The sequence below is a fragment of the Xiphias gladius genome, chromosome 3, assembly GCF_016859285.1.
Source record: "Xiphias gladius isolate SHS-SW01 ecotype Sanya breed wild chromosome 3, ASM1685928v1, whole genome shotgun sequence".
Classification (NCBI taxonomy): domain Eukaryota; kingdom Metazoa; phylum Chordata; class Actinopteri; order Istiophoriformes; family Xiphiidae; genus Xiphias; species Xiphias gladius.
Genome location: NC_053402.1, coordinates 12,669,465 through 12,694,452, shown reverse-complemented (window position 1 = coordinate 12,694,452; position 24,988 = coordinate 12,669,465). Strand labels below are relative to the sequence as shown.

Below are 24,988 nucleotides of genomic sequence, written 5' to 3'. Positions count from 1 at the left end.
TGGTTTTTTCATGACAAAGTTGACACAAGAACTCACATCTCTGGAAAATCTCTACTCCACATGGCTTGCAGGTCTCGAGCACTGGATGACAGCAGTACAGACATATGAGCAGGCACAGGATAAGGTGTAGGACATTATTATGGGCTAAATCTTCAATTGAAATTTTAGTACTGAAAATTTTTTAAAATTCGTAGTGTTAACTCAACTCTCATATAATCTGACATTAGGTCGTGGCAGAGTTATCAGTATCTTGTCATTTATCAGCCAATGAATGACAAGAAACTGTAGAACTGAAATGCCAAAGATATGTTCTCAAACAGAGTCACTATACTATAGTTTGTCCACCAGATTAGTGACCTGTCTGTTTTTCAACTGTAAAATGTCCTGCTCAGTACATTTCATGGTCACAAAAAAAAGTAATTTAAGGGAACTTTATCAAAAACAATTATTTATGTTATCGGCTGTGTAAATAATATTAATATTGGTAGATATATTCTTTAAACACTCATAACTATGGCCACGGCCTCAAAAATCCTGTGTCAGTCAGGCTTTAAACACACACACACACACTATATATATATATATATATATATATATGTGTGTGTGTGTATAAATATATATAGTAATAATATATAATATGTATAAATATATATATATAGATAGAATTATAGATATAGATATATAGTGTGTTCTTTCTCTGCAATCAGTTGTTCAAGCAGTGTTTTCTGCTTATCAGCTGATGTGTTGCTGAATAGAATCCCAACACCCTGTTCTTCTCTCAAGAAGAATAGATTTTGGAGCAGCTCACTTCCACAGCAGTCCACTGCCGGGGAGGTTTATCTAAATCTAATCCTTGGTGACTGCTACGGGCAAAGTCAAAGGAAATCATATATGTATATATATGTATATATGACCATACATGCACTAATGCTCAAAAGAAGAAAAAACAAATCCCATGGTTATTCATACTCTCTAGGGGTTGGTTTTTCATCTTCACAAGATGCAAATGTTTTCGGCAGCTCCGTTCCATAAAACGCCTGTGTATGAGTGTGTGTTTACATGCTGACAGCCTCGTGTTGGTCTCCAGGCAGCTGTCTGACAAGATGAAAGCTCTTAACTGACATCTGGTCACATGGCGAGGAATACACCCAGGACTCCGTGGCACTGGAATTTTGACACTTGCGTGCCCTCTTGTCTTCTTCATGCACAAACACAGTCCTCTTTGAAACAATAATCAGCATGCGTTGATGCAGTCAGAGCTGCATGCAAATAAGATAGCCGATCCCATCCCATCACTTATCTAATTACTTCTGGTTTCCAATTGGTTTTTATAAGAAAAGGCGAGACACAAACAAAAAAAAACCGTCTATTTCCTTGTCTCTTTATATATGATATAAAACATACAGACAGGAGATGCATTCTCATCGAACAGCTGTAGAAAAAACAAACTAGCTTAACTGAAAGACAAAATCACTTCAGTTTAACCCTGTGGCTACTTCAAATCACAACAATAGCACAGATAAAAAGATGCTTTTGTCAGTATAGTGAGTCCTTGAATGTCACTGTCCATGATTGTCAATTCGATATTTTCATTAGGCCATTCTGGGGAGAGAGATAGAAGCTATGCCTATTAAAACAGGTAAGGGAAGAATATTATAAAAAAAACATCTGGGCTAAGTTGTCTGAAATGAGATACTAACTCAGGATTTTTCTGAAATGATGTAAGCACAATGTGGTTTGTTTCTGCATCAATTAGAAGGCTGAGAGAGTGAGTCACTGGCAATATATTCACTCGGTGGCCAAAGAGCACACGTTGCTGTTGTACCTCAAAAGCTGAATGCGCTCGAAGTAGTCGTCAGTCAGAAAGTTTCTCTGTGACGTGACCAGGTTGCCTTTCTGGCTGAAGAGACGCTGGACGGGGGCCGTGGATGGCAGGGTGGTGTTGTATTTGAGGAAAAGCTGCTTCACTCGCGGGAAGTCCTGCAGGCACTCGAGGCTCTTCCCCGTTCCTTCCACATACTTGCGGATCTCTTCCATCACTCCCCGTTGCTGGATCTGAGTGGCAGGCTTCACCGGCCCGTAGCTGAAGAAGTCATCTTCGGATTCAATGGTGGACAGGTTCCGGCTGGTGTTTGCCTCGGCTACGCTGCAGGGGTCCATCTGGGACGCCTCTGTGGCCAGCAGAGAGCACATCTCCTCCCTCTCAGAGGCAGCCATCCACCACAAGCGAAACTGAGGAGTGGTGGCTGTGGCAATCTTTGCCTCTGTGCTGGCAAACAGCTCCTGGAACCGCACATCGATAGCCATTACAATGGCGTTGATGACATCGCCAAAGTAATTGGCCGCATCTTTCTGCTCATTTAACTTGTTCTTCAGACTGAGTACGGTTGGGATGACCAGACCCAAGTAACATTTCTGCTCTGCTTGGAAAAGTTCAAGTGCAAAAGCGAGCGGGTGGAACACAGTCACATATTCTTTGAGGAAGGCCATCTCCTCGGGCTGCATGCGCGGGACCTCCAGGCGGGCGCACAGCTCTGTCAGCTCCCGCTCGGTGAGAGAGACGATCTTCTGCACGGCACAGTACTCCACATTCCAGCGTATAACAGCAGGGACAACGAGTGCCATCTTCCCTATCTCCTCCGCCGCATCCATACCAACCTGGAGGTGGTGGCATTTGCTCCATATGGCAAACACCTTGGCCAGTGTACTGTAATGTAGCTGGCACATGGGCCCCTGTGACACAGCCTGCCAAAAGTCCTCAGTGACTATCTGCTCCAGGGTGTGTGACGCGCAGCGCTGTACAGTGGGCAGGAACAGGAGCATGTCCTGCTCGGGCTCACCCTCGAGGACGGCGCTCACGTTCTCGTAGAACCCAATGTCATCGTCACTTTCCTGGCTGTCCACTGCAAACTCTTTGAACACGCTGATAAAGGGGCTGCCGTTGTCAGTGACGGTGGTCTGAACTTTGCTTTCGATATTGTAGGCCACATGGATGTCGTGTATCCGCCCGGCAATTGTGTCGTACGTGATCCTGCCCTGCAGCCGTGCGAACCCCAGAGCAGCGGATTTCCTCTCCAAAGAATCGCCGTCGATCCAGTGACAGGTCATCCCAAAGAAGCTCCTGTTGCTGGCTGTCCAGATGTCTGCCGTGGTGCACACGTACTGGATGTTGCTGAGTTTTGCCATCAGCTCCTCCCGCATCCTCGAGAAGCCCTGGTCCACCTTTGTAAACAAGGTCACCCTGTCCATGGACTTCAGCCCTTCAGTTAAGCCCGCAATCAGCTTCCTGAAGCCCGGCTGTTCCAGCACATAAAATGACTGGCAATCCTCCACGATGAAGTTGAAGATTAGATCGTCGATCTTTGCTTGGGTCATGCATTTGGAGATGATTTCTGCTTTGAGTTTTTTCAGCTGGCAGTGCCTGCTTTCCTCGCCGTTGCGTTCCTCTTTCTTCCTCCCCCTCTTGGCATCTGGACTAGCTTCGCAGCCCAGGTGTGTTCTCTGAAAGACAAGACGCCAGGGAGATTTCCTGTTAAGTTGTTGGAGGGGTGCCAGTTTACAAACTTCCAACTGCAGCGAAGAAACAATCAAAATAACACTCATATAGAGTAAAATGATTGTTTTTTTGTTTTGTTTTGTCTTCTGGGTTTTTTTTTTATGTTTTTTTTTTTTTTGCTCAGCAAAGTTGAAAATAAAAGAGCCTCCAGCGCCACGAGCTGGTAATCAGCACGCAGCTACAATGTAACGTTATTAATCACGAGGGTTGCTATTCATTCATTGACTCTTTCAAACATTAACCTGGCCGGTGCGCGATATCATTACGGGGATAACACTCTCTGCTACTCACGTCTAAATGCTTCTTTAGGTTAGACGTTGAGGTTTTCGACGTGGACAGCAGATTAACCCTCGGCAGACACAGATTACACTGGACGATGATATTTTTTCCTTGATCTGCCTTGTACGTGAAATGGTGGCGATAACGCCAAGTATGCATGGCCGACTTTGTCTCGCCGCTGGTTTCGTGGTGATCCACATCCATCTCGGACGCTCTCTCTGCCGTTACAGACGTCTTGAAATATAATAAAAGTATCGTAATCCGATTTAGTAATCGTGATTACACGTAAAGTAACGATGGCGCTAGAGAAATCCTCATGAAAAGGGGCAGGCCTTTGTTCGGGTGTCGCTCAGAAAACACAGGAGGTGCGGACACTGTCGTCACCGTCGCCGCGGCACATGCGCATTCTCGGCCAGCAAGGTCCACGGACAGCGCGGGCGAAGTGGAGCTGTGCGCGTGCGCCTCACGCGCACACGGGGCGCCCACATTTGACGTCACGGTCCGCTTCTTGTGGTTTTTACTCACATGCACGGTAGAGTACTCTTGCCAGTATTTCCTTTTCCTCCAGCGTTGCAGCGAGTTGGCGCCACCATCGGGGAACGGAAGTAAAAAAAGTCACAACATTTTAATTGGTGCATTGTATCAAAAGCCTTCAGTCACTTACAGTTTAGTAGAGAAAAAAGTTAAATGATCGTCTGAGCCATGCAAAGAAAAATAGAGGAGAACGGGAAACAGAAAGATTATCACATTACTATTGCTTTACACAGTCTATCACAGATGTATATTTCAGTTGCACAGAAAGTCTTCAAAGGCTAAAAACCGTTGGGTTGATTTTCAAAGGTTTTAAACATTGTTTTTGCCTGGTTGTGGCCCCAACATTACACCTGACACCTGCTCAAACAGTCAACTTAAAAACATTTTTGATAGCATTTAAAAACTCCCTCCACTCAAAAAAGTGTTTTTGCTTATTTTTTACGTCACTTTGTTGTTGTTGTTGTTGTTTTTTTTCCAGTAGTTTGTCGCTAGTCTGTTTTCATGTTCATCAGGTTTCTTTGCGTTAACCTTAAATCTGAGTTTAAGACCTGTGCACATGGGCGTGATTTTGTGACATCACAGCTAGGTTGGGAGCCAATCATGTTCAGACGATGTCAGCAATGTTTGCATATTCATAGATTCTGGATTTGTTCAAGGAGCAAGAAGGAGTAGATGTAATTTTAAGAGTTTTCAATGAAGTAATTGAACCTTTTTTTTGTTGAAAAACCCTATTAGATTCAAACTCTTATTCCAAGTACAGTATTTTTACGTGTCTTAAAATACATCTGGAGGGGATCTTTAAAAATCTGAAGTATCTCACAGATTAAAACTGATGTTGTAGTGGTGGCAGCATGTGGGAACTTGGCTCTAAAAAAGACACCAACCTGCCCACAGGAATGAAAGCAAGAGCTCCACTGAGAAATAGTAGCCTAAGAGTAGAAACAGTCCATGACACAAGACATTAAACCAAGTAACCCCTCTTTATGCCTTTATTCCTATTCTTTATTCAGACTGATTTGTCATGTAGCCCATAAATTGACAAAGTATTAGTATAGCATTAAGGCATATATCTTAAAAAACCCAGTAGCGTTTACTTTTCAGTGAAGTGTTGCACTATTCTTAGGGAATTTCATGTTTTGTCATTTCTGTAGGATCAGTCACTGCTAAAGACAGTTGAACTGAGTCCAAGTGAGGTCATTTGGATGTTGCACCTCCGTTACCACAAGTGCTTCGGTTTGTTGACGCCTTTTATCAGTGAATTGTTAGTTTTACACTTGTTCCTATTGCGGCGATGCTTTTACACCGACTTCACAAGCGAAAAATAGTCTGTTCTCATTCTAACCTTAACTGCAAGGTGAAATTAGCCAGTCTGCTGATCAGAGTTCTACAGAGAGCAGGCTGGCCGTACCATCAAAAAGTGTTGTGTTTTTTGTTTTTTAATTCAAGCCTGAGGTGCCTTGCCAGTGGATGCCATCCAAGAAGCCATGCTCCTAAAACGTTTCCCCGCTGGTTTCAAAAATCCTCCATTTGGCTCAGGGATGCATCGAGCATGGCTTTCATCTGGTGTTCACACTGGCATGAATGGCGTTCTTCGCATGTTTAATAAACCAACTCGTCAACTAGATGATCAGAGTCAGGGGGAGGGGAGGGAGGAGTTCGTGTGCGTGTGTCCGAGAGATGCAGATTTTTGTGAGTTATTCAAATGTTTTATTTATTTCTCACTAACCGTCTGACTTTTTTTTGGTAAAATCTCAGAATGTATACGTCGCATTATTCTGCGAATCTCCTTGTTTTAAATTGTCAAACACACACTGGCATCCATGCCATTTGCATGGATGCCAACGTGGCACCGCTGAGCAACAAGTGCCTGTATTTACACATATCTATCCATCTTTCTATCCCGTGAAAGCTCTTTTGAAGCCCAACCTGAGGGATTTACAGATGGGTTGGTGGTCACACTCACTCGCCAGCCATCTAATTGCTTCTTTTAAGTAGTCTTCTCCGCGGGGAAATTGGTTGCTTGGCGTTAGAGCACCGCAGAGAGAGACCATTGTGTCAGAGACTGTCATTATGTCTCTCCCCCGCTCCCCCCCAGCCCTCACCTTCACCCCTGTGGCAGCTGACTCCGGGCTTTGATGATATCCATCGACTCCGATGTCCCAGAGGAGAACACGGATTGTTTGGCGAATTAATATTTTCCCAAAGATCGCACGCATTTTAAATGCACGAGCGATCCAATTCTAAATTGTAATGTCACAGAGTTGTTGTTTTTTTCTTACTTTATTCAACAGCACACCCCCTCCATTGGTTAGATCTGACGAGGGTGGGGTCTCATTTAAGTTGACGTAGCCCTTCTTTGGCAATGGCTTTTCACAGAGACGCAGTCAGTGCGTGAACGCAGAAAAAGAGTTTTGAGACCAAGACAAAGAGGGAAACAGAAAAAATGAAGTGGTGAGGAGGTTTGAAGTGTTCTGAATTGGCGCACGATGTTGCCGTCCTGCTGTCCTGCGCGCTTCAAACCTATGTGGAGCCTCTGGAGTGGGCACAGCTGGTGTCCTCTCCTATTCCCAGCAGCAACCAGTTGGTTTTGAGCATCAGGTGAGCGTTTCACTTACCATTCCTCCTTCTTCTTCTTCTTCCTCTGGGCTACACACGCCACTTTCATCCGAGGAGCGGAGAGAGTGGGCGCACCTAAACAAGTATGAGCAAAGGATCCGCGCCCTGAGGCGCCCCGATGCCTGCATGTCGGACCGGTGTGAGTGTGGACTAGTATGAAGCGCCATGGCTTGGTGTGACCGCGGGGTTCAAACGCTGCTGGCCACCGTGGGGGCTTTCGCCGCCTTCAGCCTGATGACCATCGCCATCGGCACCGACTACTGGCTCTATTCGCGGGCGTACATCTGCAACGGCACCAATGCCACCACAGACGAGACCCAGCCGCAGCCCAAAACCAAGAAGGGCGATCTCACCCACTCCGGGCTGTGGAGAATCTGCTGTATTGAAGGTGAGTCTAGTCTCACTTTGATTAAACGGAGGCTGCAGGGTTCCCTGATGTTTCCGTACAACAAATAGTTTCAGTTTCCGAGGAGGAATCTTGTGTATCTCGGTGCGCACGGCCGTTCGAGCGCACACAGCACCCATCTCTCTTTACGCACGCCAAGATGTATCTATCGGGAGATGGTTGCCCAACAAGAAAAAAAGATCATAAATGGGGATTAACTTTCAGGGGTCATAGGTCGGATGGAGCGAGCGTAGACATACACACAGGTGCGGACTGTAACGGCACTGATCTGCTGAAGTGGCAGATTGACGAGAAACGGAACGGACGGGGCCCCGCTAAGCGCTCTGCTCGAGCTGTCTGCCAACTGTTACATCGCATTGTTCGAGCATAGGCCCACACAAGAAATACGGCTGTGTTGTAGTCTGCGAAGGGACGCGGTGCCAAGCCGGCGCGTCTGAGCCCATTCACTTTGAATGTGGACGCTGCCAGGAAATGTGCGCGCTATCAGTCTACTCTCATTCATGTCTTCATTGTATCCGATGCTGTTGCTTGGCAACATCCCTGAAATTGCTATGGAAACATGCCCGGTGATTTAAAAATAGATGACTCTGAGTTCACGTCATGTCCAAGAAAAATAGAAAAAAAAAAATTAAAATTTTGGTAATAGAACATGAGGTACGCGTCCCTTATTTCATCTTCTCGTCCTTTTTGGAAAGTTTTTTTTTTTTTTTTTTTTTTAAATAATTTGATGTTTGAAAAAGAGTTGCGTTGGCTGTGACGTCTTATTTCAGAGGCAGACAGACGCTGATTCGTTGACCAATCTTCCTTCCGGCCACCCCTCGACTCCTCGCCTCAGCGATCAGCGAGTGAGTCGGCGTGACTGCACGGTTTTCTTCGTGGCGCAAAGGCCTGTCATGACGCAGAACATTCACAGGAAAGGGTTCAAACAAACAAACACGGCCTGCTACACGAAAGTCAAGAAAAAGAAAAAGTCATGTATTTTACTTCAGAATCGTGTTTGGAGACGTTTAAAAAAAAAAAAAATACACCAAAGCTGACAAAGTGAATCTTTAATTTCAGAGCTGGCATCACATATGTGCAACTCAGTCTCAAATATATTTTGCTCTGTGGAAGACGCAGAATGCAGAAACGCCATGCATGCGCAAAAACAGGGCCGATCATTTGAAGCTCTGTGTCGAAACATAAGCTTATCTTTAGTAAGATCCACAATTGAGAGTAATTTGGCCACGAGCTCAGGCAGGCACCTCAGAGGTACACAGGGATTTAATACAGGCGGAGGTGTCCAACCCGAAACACAGCACACGCTGTGTTCCAGCGGAGCGGCTAAGAAACGGGACACACAGCCTTATTGACATATGTGGAGGATTATTTTCGAAACAGAAGTAAAATGCAGAGGCCAAGATCTAAAACTTTTTTTTTTTTTTGTCAGCTCCCTAATTACTCATTTAGTGACTGAAAATTCGATTCTAAAATCTTCTTTAGTGCATTTTGCTTTGAATGTTCTATCTTTGGTGTAGATACAGTACGATTTTGTATTGGTGGCATTTATTCATTTATTTATTTATTAAAAGGCATCTGAATTATTTTTGTCAGTTGTTTCTTCTCTTCCAAAAACAGCTGAATATTTTATACTTTGTCCATCAAAAATAATATATGTATATGTATATATATATATATATATATATATATATATGTGTGTGTGTGTGTGTGTGTGTGTGTGTGTGTGTGTGTGTGTGAGAGAGAGAATATATATATATACTCACACAAACACACACACACATATATATATATATATTTGTATGGCTGGACACTACAAACTTTTATTGCTCCATTTTGGTGCTGGGTCAGGGGCTTTTCAATGTCTCCAGGTTACTCTGTGAACTGGTGAGCTTCTTTTTCATTCACGTTTTCAAGACTTAATGCAATCAGAGCGATATAGCTGTCATCAGTGATTAAACGGTTTCTGGGCTCATCCCGTGCTGAACACACACGCTTTAGACACATGTGAAGAACATCCTGGTGTGTTATGACACTCGCAATTAACTGAGAGTCATACTTGGCTGGGCGCCTGTCTGGGATGTGGACAGACTCACAGTCTGCATTAGATCCTCGGAGACCCTAAGAAATGACAGTGCATCACAAATGCCAGCCAACTATTATGTCAAGCATGATTTCCTGTCAGAAATGCTGAAAGGTGATAATGCAAAGTAAATCATGAAGGTCGATTAATGACTGTAGCAACTGAACAGATGTTGATGAGGCTGCAGAAACGGAGGCCAGCTTATCTTATTGTTCTCTCCAGTGCTAATAATTTGACTCCTTTGCCTCCGCTTAAAACTACAAGCTGCTGGACGGTGGCTCTGTTGTCATGGAGACTCATAAGTATAGGGGAGAACACAAGAAAGGAAGACCCCCCCCCCCCACACACACACACACACACACACAAACACATACACCCCCTGTTCATAATGACAAAAACACTGGGTTATTGACGGGGACGGCTCTGTTTATAACAGCTCCTGGGGAAAACATCACCACGTTTGGCTGAACAGATTGCAGCGACAACATGTCTTTCTCTCAGCGACAACAACACATTGTTGTATCACACACAGCAGCCACTCTGAACTCTCCAGCCCTTTTTTTCCCTCCTCAGAACCATATAATGAATGTTTTTTAGTGTTTTCGCTTGCCCTGCTCAACAAGCGTTACCTCTTCTTCAGCGGGCGTGCATGACATTTAAGGAACAGGCAGGAATATATTGAATGAGGCTGCTTTACAGTGAGGTCGGTGCTACCCTCATAAATTGAGTCTTTTTCATTTCTCGACAACTGTTTAGATTTTTTTTTTCCCCTCTGTGTTTGATTTCCCACGTGAATATCGTGAGGCCAGGGTAGCACCCTCGAGCAAACCGAGTGCGCCTGATTTGCATCAGAATCAGTAGTACATCAGAGGCCGTTGCTTAATTGTGACTCGAGTAAATAAAACCAACTCCAAATAACCTAATGAATAATCCAATTAAGTACATATTTACAGTAAGCATCCCAGCTAGAGGTGGGTTGGCGTGAGTGGCAAGGCGGAGCTGTTTTTCTCGGGGGACAGATGTGTGTGTTTGTGAGGTCGGATTAGTTTAGGTGGGGGTTGTGTGTGTGTGTGTGTGTGTGTGTGTGTGTGTGTGGGTTGGGTTGGGTTGGGTTGGGTGGGGCGGGGGGGGGTCACTGAGCTCTTTCCACCATGCTCCACAAGTCTGTAATTAAAAGGCGACAACTGAGAAGCCATGCAGGGGCACTAATTAACCAGCAGGCCCCAACTTCCACTTCAGTCACGTCGTCCTTCTTCACTCCTCTGCTTGATGTACACTCTCTCTTTTCATCCCTGTATAGGTTTAACTCCTCCATCCTCATCAGTCTTTTATTTGCCTCATCATGGCTTTCTCTTCTGCTATTCTGCTTTTTTTAATGAATCCTCTGTCGTACCCACAAACACCCTGCTCCTCTAGGTTTTTGGTGCATTTAATTTCTCTTCTCTTCTCTTCTTATATAAAGTTTCTTCACTGCAATAGGTAGGAATTTAAAATTTAAAAAAGTTTAAAGGAGAAGTATGACATTTTGGGAAATGCACTTACTGACTGTCCTGCTGAGAGTTGGAGGAGAAGATTGTAATCAATCACATGTGTGTACGCTAAGCATAAGCTACTGCCAGTAACTGGCAAACTTAGCTTAGCACAAAGACTGGAGATGGGGGAAAACAGCGACACTCTCTCTGATCCCCGTAAATCATAGATGGTTGTTTTCACATTTCATTTGAGATATTATGATTAACTATATTATTATTATTATTATTAATAATATGTTAATGAGTGAGCTTTCGACAGGTAGCAGGCTACCTGTTTACCTAAGCTAAGCTAATGGTAGTTGGTGGTAGCTTCATATTTACCATACAGATATGCGATTGGTACAGATCTTCTCATCTAACTCCCAACAGGAAAGCAAATAAATGTCTTGTTCAAAATGTCTTATTTTCCTGTTAATCCGTTAATTGTCCAGGAGTAGTGGTGCTCCTGTTGTTTCACTGCCGGAACATTACATTCCTCATCATTTTCTGTTGTTTCATCCTTGAGTCAGACAACATAATGTAGATAAGAAAATTTAACATTTTCCTAATATAAACCTAATATAAACATTAATTCAATCATTTGAGTCTATACTGGTTCCGCAATCAGTAAAAAAGTTTCAAAAAGACAGTGTTTTTTTGGGAGGAACACCTGGTTTACCACCAGATAAATTGGAAAAGGAAAAAACAGGAATAAATGAAAGAGGATATACATATATAACAATCTGAATGCCTTCATTTTAATTTTAGTGTGTTAACATGTAACAAGGATTTGTCCTGGTAATTTTATATTGCACACAAATAAAATGTGAAAGTAAAAGAATGAGGTTGGTTATACAGTTATGGTTATGGTTATGATTATATTTTTGATACTCTTAGGTGGCATTTAATCTGGTCCTCATCGTTTTAAAACAATATCAGATTTTAATCACATAGGAAATATACAAAATAAAATATCTAATAGAGCACTTATGGAGTGAAATGCTAAAGATCTTTTATTTTGATCCATGCTCAAACAAGAAAATCTTCAGCACGCAGAGAATGCATGACAGCCTTCACAACAGACTACATCTGGCAATAGATCTTTAATTTTCTCCCAATAACATGGCTACACATGTACAGTCTACCCCAAGCAGAGCTGTGTTTGAAAAAATTGCAGCCTGGTGACAGTTTAATTAACCAACTGTCTGTCATATCAACACTGAATCACTGATGTCTTTGCCAAATTGCTTTTCTTTCATCCTCACTTGGACTGAAAAAAAAAAAAAAACATGGAAGGGTTTGTTTGATAGCACAGATGCTTTTATATTCTGCCCTGGCATTCCCTGCTTCCAAAGCAATAAATGTATGTGTCGCTAAGTCCGTGTGAGTTGTGCGTGTATGTCTGCATTTGATGTCAAGCCCTAGTAACAGTGCTCTGTCTGTTTACAGCTTTATAAAACCTAATCATCCCACCTGCTGCAAACCACAGAGCGCTCTCCCTAGTCAGTGGTCCCACTTTCCAGTCGCAGATCTCAAGGCAATGAGGATAGGAACAGAAGCAAAGCGGAACGAGGCGTTGCTACACCTTGCTTGTTGTAGATCTGTTATGTGTAATGTTACTGAAGGTATATCACCCTCTGGAGGCTATGCAGTTGTCCTGTGAAATGCAATATTAAAGTCACTTATGATTGGGTAATTCCTCAATCTATCGGCAGAGCTATTGATGTGTGAACATGAGGTAGTGGGGGTACGCGTCGCATGGAGCTCGTTGTCATGATATACTGTACTCCGGGAGACACCAGAACGAGCAAATGTTGGACTCGATGAGACAATGCTATTGGTGTATTCCGCTGGGGCTGCTTGCTTATTGGCTGAGCTAATTCAAAATAATGACAATGTGCATCATCCTGTTGCCAGTGGCACCACTGCTGTGACAGCTGCTCCCAGTACAATGTGCATGTGTGTTTGTGTGCATTTGAGCACACACATGTGCATGTGAGTGCACAGACAGGTGCATATGTCCATTTTTGTTTGCAGTCATGCACTGTTAAGTGGTGACAGATCTTGGAAAGGGAAGGGGGTTTACCAGGGCCGTCTGTAATATAGTGGATATCAAAATACAAAAAGATGCCAAAAGCATCCTTGGAGAATTGTATATGTAAATGAGCTTATTTAAGACTAACAGTGGTTGCCATTGAGAAGAGCAGTGGATGCACAGCATGGAGCTTTCCAACTCCAGTCAGGCCCAAGGAACCTATTATTTCCCATGTAATGTGTTGACTGTGTAAAATTAATTCTCATTTGTCACGACACAATCACCACGTAACATCCCCCAAATCTGAGGATAAACACTTTTTCTATCATCTTTATTCATCACCAACACCTTAAAAAACATATGTAACATGACCGGCGGTCTGTGTGTCTGACTGGCCAAGCCCTTGCCTCTACTTTAACACTTGTTACATTGCACACACACACACACACACACACACACACACACACACAGACACACGCACGCACGCATGCACACACACACAAACTAATCGTTGATATTGAGCTGATAACTGTCAGTCATAAATGACAAGCCTCAAGGCCTCGACTTATAATCAGATTCCAAATCAGTTGCAATACTGTCTTTCTGTTTCTTCCATTATGTATCACATACACACATACACAAACACACACAAACACACACACACGCACACACGCACACACACACACACACACACACACACGCGCACGCACACACACACACGAACACACACAGTAGACAAGACAGAGGCATCAGAAAAGCTGGAGTAGCTGGGGTCTGGACTCAAACAGAGAATGGAGAATATTGTGTACAAGTCAAAATTAAAATTAGCATTCTGGGTTCACAGTGAAAGGTTTGTTAGTTGCATGCAGTTTTTGAAATGAGTAAAAACAGTTTCTATATTTCATAATAGGAGAAAAGCCAAAGCTATAGACTATCATACAAAGACAACCCCCCCCACACACACACACACACACACAGACACATACACTTATAAAAATGCACATATAAAATCATCTGCAAGCAAGCATGCAGAGTTTACACAGAAATTAGCAGAACAGCAAACGTGTCTGTATTTTTGTTATCCCCACTGGTTTTGATCTAACCACGTGAGCCAGATGTGTTTTTTCACCAGGCACAAAGTCTCACATCGCTGCTTAAAATAGTTCCTAGCCCTTTTTTCCATCAGTGACTAGACACAGAAACTTGTGCTCCATTTCCACCAACTGATTTGACGCTAATTAATTTGATGTCCCTTATTAAGCAGCAGACCTAGTTAATGGAATATAATGGAAGCAAGCGTGCCCTTCAAAGCTGTGCCACAGACAATGATGGTTGTGCCGCTCACCCATGGGCACCTGGGAAATGGAGTTGACAGGTGTCTGTCTGTCACTGGCGTAGTCAGTTACTGGGAAGGTTGACATTTATATGGTGGTAGGTTAGCCCGAATTTCGGCTGCCTTTTGAGCCTTTAGGGTTAAAAGGGGGACTTTGTATTTTTGAGGTGGAATAACTAAAAGTCCTCTTTGCTCATAGAGATACAGGCAAGGCTTAATTGAGGTTTAGCCAACTGACCATTTGCTAAAACCCTCCCGGAAACAGCGATTGTCCAGTTTAACAACCATGACTTGGCCCAGCAGGTCTGCTTTGGATTTCTTTACGTGCTGTATTAATGCACATTGGACTGAAGAGGTACTTGGCATTTAAAGAGTTTTAAGGGTGGTGTCCTTTTTTTAGTATCCCCTCCAAAACCAAAAGCACAAGGGCAAAAGTGTAAGGAAAAAGGATTATCTGTTCTAGCTAATCCTCTCCAACGTAGTTTGCATTTGTTATCTAACAAATGTTGGCTAACTAGCTCATTACCTTGGTAGTACCTAGCGGTTACCTCGACGGCTAAGGAGCATTATTAATGAACTAGTTTGTGGGGTTACAGGTTAGATGAAAAAAGTGCACGGCTCAGTGAACACCTATTTCAAGAAGAGCTCCAGTGTGACGAGGTTTAGTTGGTGTTTCGAGGATCAGTGCATACGCTTGCTATATGGTTGTGTGATTAAGTCTAGTCGCTCACGACTAGAATTTACACTGTGTATGAACACATATTGTTTGAAAATACTAACAACTAAGCTAAGCAGTTAAACAGGGTTATTTTATAATGAAATAAGAGTCTAGTCTGACGTCTCCTAACTTTTAATACAATGATTAACTACCTTTACACTGCAATTACAGAACAATGCTATCCAGCGTTATCCTTAATGGTATCCTTTACTTACGTACCTGGCACACTCAGCTTTAACCTCAGCCAGATATCATGTATGTAGCCATCAAGTGCACGTCATAGTCACCTGTAACAGAGTTCTTATTTTAATACAAGACAGCTGGAAATATATAAATGTCAGTCAACGGGAAACGCCGTTTTCAACCAACTCGTGGAGCTAACATTAGCTTAGTTAGCGAGTTAGTTACAGCTGATAAAATCTGCCACAAACAGTTCAAATTGCTAGAAATGAGAAGGCCAGTTGTGTCCACCTTTATATGAAATCAAAGGCTAATTGCTTTACAAATTACCAAGATTTCAAGTGGTAATGAGCCACTGTTACCACTGTAAGCTGCTTTATGTGCTGTGCGAGAACCAGATGCTTGACAGGCATAGCAGCTGTAACTAAGGTTGGGGTTACCAGGGCTTTAGCAAATGGCCCATTGCTTTCCCTACTCTGGGATGCAGACAAAGATATGAACCTGAAAAATAACATAACACAGCATAGAAAAACATTGATATGCTTATGTAAAAATATGGAAATTAAGCCACAGCCCAGGCCACCTTTCATACCGTGGGTGTTGTTTGCAGAATGACTAAAGTGTTAAGAGTGTTCACAGCCCAAATGGTGAATGAATAACCAAAGATCTCCTAACATTACCACCACTGAACTGAACACATCCATTAAAACCACCCCCAACCCCTTTTTCTCTAAATCAGGTACTTTCTATACCCTTTCTCAATTACTGCTACAGGCTTCTCTCAGCTTTAACTTCTCTCTGTCTCTCTCACTCTCACCCATACGCTCCATTCTCCCGTTCTAACTCACCTCGGCATTAAAAGCTTCCAGCACACAGTCTTTTGTTGTTCAGATAGGCTTCTTGTTCCTCCCAGCACTCAGTCATTTACCTGAGCCTGATTTGGACACGCGCCACAAGCTATCAAATCCCTGCAGGCAATGCGATCTTAATCACACAACCATATAGCAAGCGTATGCACTGATCCTCGAAACACCAACTAAACCTCGTCACACTGACGCTCTTCTTGAAATAGGTGTGCACTGAGCCGTGATCTTTAGTTTTCAGGGATTCACGGTTTACCCAGGGAGATATCAACAACATTTTCCAGTCAACGGTCAAAGTCTCACCAATGGTTGAAAGTGAAAATCATAGAGAGCACAATGAATTAATCCTAGAGAAAATGTATTTTTTGTGTGTGCTATATGCATGGATCTAGTTTAATCTATCTAACGCAAGCTATGATGCCGAGATTCAATTTAACAGTGAAAGAAAGAGGGGAAAAAAGATGGTTTTAGAATTAAGTCTTTATTATAAAAGAGGAAAGGCTTTGATAGGGCTATAACAACAATCTACAAGCTATTTCACAGTATTAAAATTCTATTGTTAAACAGTATAAATAACACATGCTTGACTGTGTTATTCATTGCTAACAGTTGACAGAATAAACCTTAATGGAAGACAAAGTTGAGTTTAATTAATCTGAAAGGCTGTATTTCCCTTTTGTGTCCTGCTGCTCCTGTTGCCTTTTCCTTACAACCAGGCAGCACCATTAAGAGATGAAAAATAACCAGAGTTCGTCTGAGAAGCGACTTCCCACTCCATCCTCCTTTTATCTGAGACACGGGCACAGAAGCGTCTTACTCCAGTGGACACATTTTAACAAAAACGGGTCATCGGGTAGGGAGCAACTGTGGCTCTGACTCCAGCACCCACACATCCTTCACTCAGCTGAATCCGACCGCAGTTTGAAAAATTCACAGCAAAAGTGTGATAAATACAGTTTAACTTCAGCTTGCTTCAAAAGGCGCCTATGTTCCTGATCTTATTCGTTGGTTGAACAGCATTCATCCCCTAAAACACATATACGGTAAAAGACTGTTGAAGCACCTTGATGTCTACAGTGGACTATAGTAGTTCATATTTGATGTGGAGACTCAGACTTTCTGTCTTGTTGCCCTGCAGGTATCAATCAAGGCAGCTGTTACAGAATCAACCATTTCCCTGACGACAACGACTACGACACAGACAGCTCTGAATACCTGCTGCGTGAGTGCTCCTTGCTCGTCCTCTTTGTCTGGGATTGTGAAAACTGTCGGTCTTATAATTTTAAGAGCGAGCAGGAAGTCCAGCGACCTTAAATGCCTTATTATGTAGTTCTAAGAGCAGTCTCCACATAGGCAATGCTCTTTTATACAGAGATTGATAAAATGCAGAACAAAGGTATAAAGCGATTAGAGAAAAGTGATGGCATTCAGTAAGACAGGATTTAAATATGTCTAGGGTAGCATTACAAGCATTGTCAGACTATGACCAGACTTCATGATATTTTTAATTTATCTATTGTTTTTACTCTTGTCTGTAACAAATTCTGACATGGTTATCCCTCATAGTTACCGAGGGCTTTGTCCTAATGAATTACTTGTTACTTAATGAGAAAATTAAACGTTGTCTGGCCGAACCCGAGCACAAGGTAAAGCCAGTTGTATCCACCTTGTCTGAAAAAGCCTTAATTTGCTGATTGGTTCTCGTAGAATGCAATGTTCCTTATTTGCTAATCAATTAGTTCCAACCCTACAAATGATAACTTAATACTGTGGTTTCAGACATGGAGCTCAAACATAAAAAAGGCTTATTATTATTTTCTCGTTAAAATTTGGAAGCATTAAAAAGGCTTGAAAAATACTGTACAATTGGCAGTGCAAACACAGTTTTTTTTCATCGTTTGTTTGTTTTTTTAATATCTTTATTACTTTGAATAATGCTAGTGCAGGATCAGCAACACATTTGCATGTTCCCCTAACTTTTCTTTTCTTTTTCTATCACATATTCTATCATATTGTGAGTTGTGCTCACTGCAAAAAGAACTTTCTCTCATTTGTGGTGAAAACTGTTTTGGCAACATGGGCAGACAAAATTCTTGTTTAGACCAGTTTAAACCAATCTGCTCCTTTAAATTTTAAGGTATTCTTCTGTGAAAAGTGGTTAAAAAATGACCAGGCTTACACATAAAATTAGATTAGTTATTAGATTAAAATGGGGATATTCAATCAGCAAAGAACCTTTATTTAAAGCACAGCCAATTCAGTATCTGCCTAATATGCAGAGAAGAACAAAGGATACTTATCAGGCTTTGGACAAAGTCCAGACTCAGTCCATTAGCAAGACTAAATAAAAGGGGGGCTTAATAAAAGACTTTACAGCTGAAAAAGCCCCATCCCTCTTTGGAAACTTGTAAAATGGCGCAGTGATTCATTTCTGGGGAGGTGATAGTCAGTGAGAGCTCTTGTTACATCCCACAGCTGATTAGCAAAGCTTTGTCACAACAAGGCCCCAAAGTAAAAATGATAATGGAGTTCTCAAAAATGGTTGGAGAAGAGGTGGAGAAGAGGTGGACATGGATAGATGGGGGTTTAATGAAAAAAGCAGGGTAATGAAAATTCAAATGATTTAAAAGAGTCTAATTTTTCTGTTAAAAATTGTGTTGTTAAAATAATTTTTCAATTTCCACACCCTATTTGCCTGTTATTAATCTATTAATTGTTGTATTCTGGTATCTATAAAATGCCTTATGATTTAATCAATTGATTGATAGATTGGTTTAATAATTTGCATTCACATTTTGCTTACTAGTCTCTTTATTGTCCAATCAAATGTTTGTTAATGAATTGTGTTAATACCATTGTGGCTTACTTCAGCTAATGATTTCTTTGTCTCTGCAGGTATAGTTCGTGCCTCCAGTGTGTTCCCCATCCTCAGTACCATCCTGTTGATGCTGGGCGGGCTTTGTGTCGGGGTGGGCCGTGTCTACAACAAGACAAACAATGTCCTCCTCAGCGCAGGCATTCTCTTCGTAGCTGCAGGTGAGCTGGAGGATTACGTACACTGTTGGCCTTGCTCCCAACAAGGAAAAAAATCACGTAAGAGTCGGGTTTTGATAATGAAGAAAGGCAGCTTGATGTGGCACTTATGGTCACATATGGTACTTCAACAATTTGAAATCATAAAGACGAAGTTCTATGCCCACTGAGAAAGTTCATGATCTCCATTCATCACACACGTCACACACAAGTGATGAGGACAAGTCATTAAGGGCCTTGGTAGTGATGAGAGTCTTGTAATTGTTGGCTGATGATACTGGGAGTTCAGGGGGTTTCATCACTGTCACTGATAAAGTCATAGATGATTGATCACTGTTCATTTTTTCTGTATACTTTTTGGTTTACACTGTTTTATCCTATGTCACTACATCACATCCCTTCAACCTTTTCTTTTCTGCTTCTTTTTCTTTTTTTGGGCTTATTTCTTGTCTATCTGTTTCTTTTGTATCAGGTTTGAGCAACATAATTGGCATCATAGTCTACATCTCCAGCAATGCAGGAGACCCCAATGATAAACGTGACGACGACAAGAAGTACACTTACTCCTACGGCTGGTCCTTCTACTTTGGCGCCCTCTCCTTCATTGTGGCTGAAACTGTGGCCGTCCTCGCCATCAACATCTACATTGAGAAAAACAAGGAGGTCCGCTGGAAGGCGCGGCGTGAGTTTATCCGTTCACTGTCGTCCTCTTCCCCGTACTCGAGGATACCGAGCTTCCGATACCGCCGGCGGACATCGCACACCAGCTCTCATTCTACAGAGGCTTCCCGGGAGAACTCACCGGTGGTCGGTCTGAAGGGGGCACCATCTTCCAGTGGTCCCCTGGACGAGCTGTCCATGTACGCCCTGGCGAGGGACAGCGTGACGGAGAACACATACAGCCCTGAACATGAGGCAGCTGCTGAGTTCCTCCAGGTCCATAACTGCTTCCCCAACGATTTAAAGGATGGGGTGAATCGCAGGACCACACCGGTGTGATTGGCATATTGCCGGGCCTGAGGTTCACCTGGAGAAGGATGAACAGGAAATGAAAAAGTCAGTGGGCTGAGTGCTTGTGATAGCCTGCCATCTTAGAGGCACAGTTTTCACAGAGACTGTCCTTTATGAAAGGACCAGAGGGAGACGAGAAGACATTCAGCTGGATAGAGGATGAGCCATTTAAGAGAACCTGATTATTTACCTGCTTTTAGAGACCATCAAAGCAGAATAGAGTTACAATTGTCTGTGCTGTAGCCTATACGAAATTAGTGTTATCTTTCAACTGTGTCAAAATGCTTAAATGAGCTGTGTGTGGATCAAAACCCTTGTTTGTGTAATGGTCACTACAGATTGTGGGCGAACTTGAGGGTGAAGTGGAGAGGTGTGCCAATCAGCAGTATACTACCTGTAAATTATTTAACAAGGTGCTAAATGAAATGTACTCTACAACTTGAAAGTGTTCCATTTGTGTGTGTAGTTACAGTGTGGTCCTCCCTCCAAAGTTTCTAATGTGTCCTCATAACCAGTTTGGTCTTGCCTTATACTCATAGGTTTGAAAGAGACAACAGGGTCTCTCTCTCTCTCAGCACTGTCCTTTAGAATACTATATGGCCTTTTAAGCGAACGCAAATTATAAGTATTTTTAACGCATCTTTTTTCACCGTTTGGGAGTCAGTGTCTTTACAAAATGTTTGACTTGCTGAGTTGTAGTGTGTTGGATGTTTAGTATTTTAGAACATTGCACAAGTCGACCACCCAGTCCTCCAAACAATATGAAAGGTTTTGTCTCCCTTGCTGCCTCCTCCTTAATCTTATTCTTCGCTGACATTTGTCAGTGGAACAAAATGTCCGTTTTGTGAGTGGAACACCTCTGCTCAATGGCCGCTTTTTATTCACTTCCATATCAATCCTCCATCCGTCCCTCACAACCCCCTGATGGATGTGACAATGTGTATGTGCCTGTCACAAGAGAAGAGCAGCTGACAAAAAGGGGGTGCCAAGAACTGTGAAAAACGGCACAGGTTAGGACTTCCTTTTGCTCTGAATGGAGCCCCGGCATCCAGAGTGTTAAATGGACAGGGATCAGAGAATTTATGTCTGTCTCGTGAGTCCATCTGCCTGCCTCTCTCTCCCTCCCATGTCAAACAGAGGCAACAGGCAGAGGCAGAGGGAGCTGTCTGCGACTGCGTCCCAGAAGGATTTGGCTCTAATAACCAGACGTGTGTGTCTACTGTTCTCCTGCACGTTCATCTCTGCTCTTTCTTTTAGTACTCTCAGGAAATACCGGGTTTTTGTGAAACTTTTGAGGTCCTCTCCTTGCCTTGTGGCACTTCTGGGATATTGACCAGTGAAAAAGACAAACCTGGCGAAAATTATTTGAGAAAAAATGCCATTATTGTATCTAGAAAATGCCGTGAGTGTTTGCTTGAGCTTGCTCCAAGAACCAGCAGGGGTGGGTTTTTTTCAATTGTAGGGCTATTTCGTTGGTTCTGGTCTGGCAAGCAAGCTCACTCAACCACAGAATAGTATTTGATTATGTTTAGTGTGTTTATATTCCATTAGAGATACGACTTCATATACCAATCTGGGCTCATGTAAGACAAAGCCATCAGTATGATCCATTCTAAGTGTAGATCGTACACTTTTATATAACAGTGTGGGAAAAAATATCTAAATGTGTTTGTAATGTAAAGCCGTAATGTTGTATATGAAAGTACAATAAAAAAATCCAAAACAAACAAACACAAAAAACAAAACACTGAATGTGCAAAGACATGAACAGAGGCTTTAAAGCATTATTTTACTGAACAATGTCTCAGTAATAATGCCTTGATGCAATCTGGCCTTAGTCATACAATTCGATTTACCATTTTGTATTCAGGTGAACACACTCTGGTTTTGCTGTTATCAGTCAAAAAGGTAAATCTAACTATTAAATATTCTGTTTTGTAAGGTGAAGTATAGTTAGTACATTTAGGAGAAGAAACTACGTTTTCTATTCCATGTGTATGCGGCAGCTGTACTTTACTGTATGTGCTTATATTGGTTAATGGCTTACTATTGTTGTGAAATAAGCACATTGTCAATTTTTTTTTTTCAAGAAATTAACTCTAAATACTTGAGCATGGATGTTCATAAGGGAAGGTGTTAATTGGATGAGTTACATAATAAAAAAAATCACAGGAAAAGAAACTGAGGCAATTGTGTTGTGGTAAAAACAAATTAATTCCTTGTCCTAGATACAGAATGTTTCAAGTACAAACTTACTGAATTTAAATCACTATTAAAAGTACTTTAATTTTTTGATATTGGATAGTAGAGTGCCTTTTGTTTTATTTATAATATACTGTAAATCCTGCTTTTATTGTTCCAGTCAAACAAGCATTTTTTTAAAATCTGAATTTACTTAAATTGTTTTTCTCATTATTGCTTTTTAGTTTCAACCCAAAACATTCTGTACATAAACAAATAAACTAAGTCAGGCTTATATTGTTGTGATTTAGTGCTGATTTCTTTTAACAAGACCAACAGTCTACAGCCATGCAAGCAGCTCTCTGAGGCTGTGGTGCTGTGAGCTACAGCAGCTGCTAACGTCAAGATGCTCACATGTGCGCAGTGAAAACTGTTCACATCCTGACATTTAGCAGATGTACTGTTTACCATTTTCCCCTTTTCAGATTAGTGTGTTAGCATGCTAACATTTGCTAATTAGCACCTAACACCCAGCACAGCTGAGGCAGGTGGGAATATTGTTAGTTTTGCAGGTGTTTGGTCAAAGTGTTGGTCAAAATAAACTTTTGACCTGGTGGTGGTGCTAGAGTAAATGTTAAGGGCTATCCAAAGTTATTACAATTCATTCCGAGGGAAAACATAAATGTCTGTACAAAATTTCACAACAATCCATCTGATAGTTGTTGAGATATTTCAGTCTAAAAAAGGTGGCAGATCAAGCGACTGATAGACTGACATTGCCATCCCTGGAGCAGTGCTGCTGGCATGGCAAAAAACCCACTAATCTGGAACAATTAATGTCTATGTATAAAAAACTCAGATACAGATGTGTAGGAAATGTATGGGATTTATTTCAAATGATTACAGCCATAAGCTTTCATCTCAGTTGGGCTTGTTTTCCATGGAAGATCTGTGAGTGCTGTGCTTCGTTCAGATTTCTGCATCTGAAGATTGCTGGGGCTGACCTTCTCCGAGTCCTGAATGCCTCTTCATTTCAGCTGCATAAGACTGAATCGCTGTTATCTCCGTATGAGCTACGAGCTACTTCTGCCTTCAGCAGGAGTCTCCGCCTTGTTTTGCAATGGAATAAATCAGAAGTCGCTATCGAGCTAATGGCAGCACTCTTAGATGAAAATGTTAAAAAGCCATCACTCTCGATCAGAATGATGCCACCTCACAGAATGATGCCTTTTTTTCCTTTTTTTATCTCAACAGTCATCCAGCTGATTCAATCAATGGGCAAAGTGAAACTTTCCTTTCTCAAAGTATGTGAATCATATAAATATACCAACTGGAGAAAAGAAGGGATGGTAGGCAGAGAAATAAGACTAGAGATCAATGCCTTTTTGCCACATCAATTTTTTGGACTTCACAAAAGCAGAACAAAAGCTTTGACACATTACTGTAATTACTTCTTTTTCTATTGGTTCTGCTTTTCAAATGTTTCTGCATTTGGTCATATGCAGCTATAAAACCCACATGGAAAAGCAGAACACCACCTGTATCACAGCTTCTGTTTTCATAGTTCAAAATCCCTGCATCGTATGCCTGGATGAAGAGGATTCTCTAATTCAAGTAGAACCAGCAGATTGTTATATACAGTGACATATGGTGTGCTCCGTATAAAATAAATAAATAAACAAATAAATAAAACTACATTAGCGTGTCTGATATGTCTAATTATGCTGGTGCGATTTCATTTGGTAAAAGAGGAATCAGAGCAGCGTATCTAGTTGGGGAGATGATGTTTTAATGGTAATATCTGATGTTGCAGTTCAACAGCTACATCACCCCCTTGTAATTTACAACTAATTCCATTTTTCTTCAATCTGTTCTCATTAACTCACAGTTCACTGTCCCACATCAACCCAACCTCTGCTGAATGTAGATCAATGGCCAAAGCTTTTGCTGGAACAGGTCAAATGAGTGAGGATGGCGCCACCGAGGCCAACATGTATGGTAACTGATCCCGTTGTTTTCGAGAAGAATATTAACGTGACCCTCATAGAAATGGCTTAGGGGCATGGGTAATCTAATTTAGCTTGAGTGATGTTGCCTGTCATTAGCAAATGAATACAGTCTCTCTGAAGGCTACGCAATCTATTCTGTTATGGGTCAAATTAGCCACCAATTAAGGTTGTTTTTCATCCTGGAATAAAAATTCTAACAGGGAAGCTGGAAGCTGTAATTGAAGTTAATCACTGCTGATTTTTGATATGTCAACCCTGATTTCAGCAGCAGTGATTTTGCACGTTTCAGTGATATTTCTGTTGATAACATTCCTGTGAGTGGCACTCAGGTGCTGTCATCTGATTTCAGTGTTTCGCCTCCCTGTTCGGTTGACAAGAGACCGTCCCTCCAGTATGACACGCTCATGTATCATCCATGACGTGTCACCACTGTCGTCCACGCTGCTGCCTGTTGGTTGGAGACTCTGCAGCTGTGAGGTGTTTGGTCTCTCTACAGTCTCCAGGGGACCATGAGCAAAATGAAGCGGGTCAGAGGGTTACCCAGTGAGACAGGCTGCATCCAAGTATTATTACACACTTAGAGACAAGCCGTTGCACTCAAAGCCTCAGCGAGGGATTCGTCCTCTGGGAGAAAAAGCAGTTT

At 42.1% G+C, this 24,988-nt stretch overlaps 2 protein-coding genes across 3 annotated transcripts; one reads left to right on the top strand and one right to left on the bottom strand.

The window, feature by feature from the left end:
* Nucleotides 1-1,368: 1,368 nt before the first annotated feature.
* Nucleotides 1,369-4,230, bottom strand: zgc:161969 (uncharacterized protein LOC569044 homolog). Its single transcript, XM_040154822.1, has 2 exons — nt 3,848-4,230; nt 1,369-3,501 (listed from the first exon to the last, which is right to left on the bottom strand). The coding sequence occupies exons 1-2, from the start codon at nt 4,037-4,039 to the stop codon at nt 1,789-1,791; spliced, it is 1,905 nt and encodes a 634-aa protein (XP_040010756.1). The 5' UTR covers nt 4,040-4,230; the 3' UTR covers nt 1,369-1,788.
* Nucleotides 4,231-7,150: 2,920 nt separating this feature from the next.
* On the top strand, nt 7,151-20,143 carry LOC120788052 (voltage-dependent calcium channel gamma-4 subunit-like). Of its 2 annotated transcripts, XM_040123534.1 has the most exons (5): nt 7,151-7,377; nt 14,725-14,732; nt 17,262-17,333; nt 19,007-19,147; nt 19,617-20,143. In XM_040123534.1, exons 1-5 carry the CDS (start codon nt 7,151-7,153, stop codon nt 20,141-20,143), a joined length of 975 nt encoding a protein of 324 aa, XP_039979468.1. The 2 variants fall into 2 exon arrangements, with proteins under 2 accessions (XP_039979468.1, XP_039979467.1); XM_040123533.1 differs by lacking the exon at nt 14,725-14,732 and having other exon boundaries at nt 7,151-7,373; nt 17,250-17,333.
* Nucleotides 20,144-24,988: the final 4,845 nt, after the last annotated feature.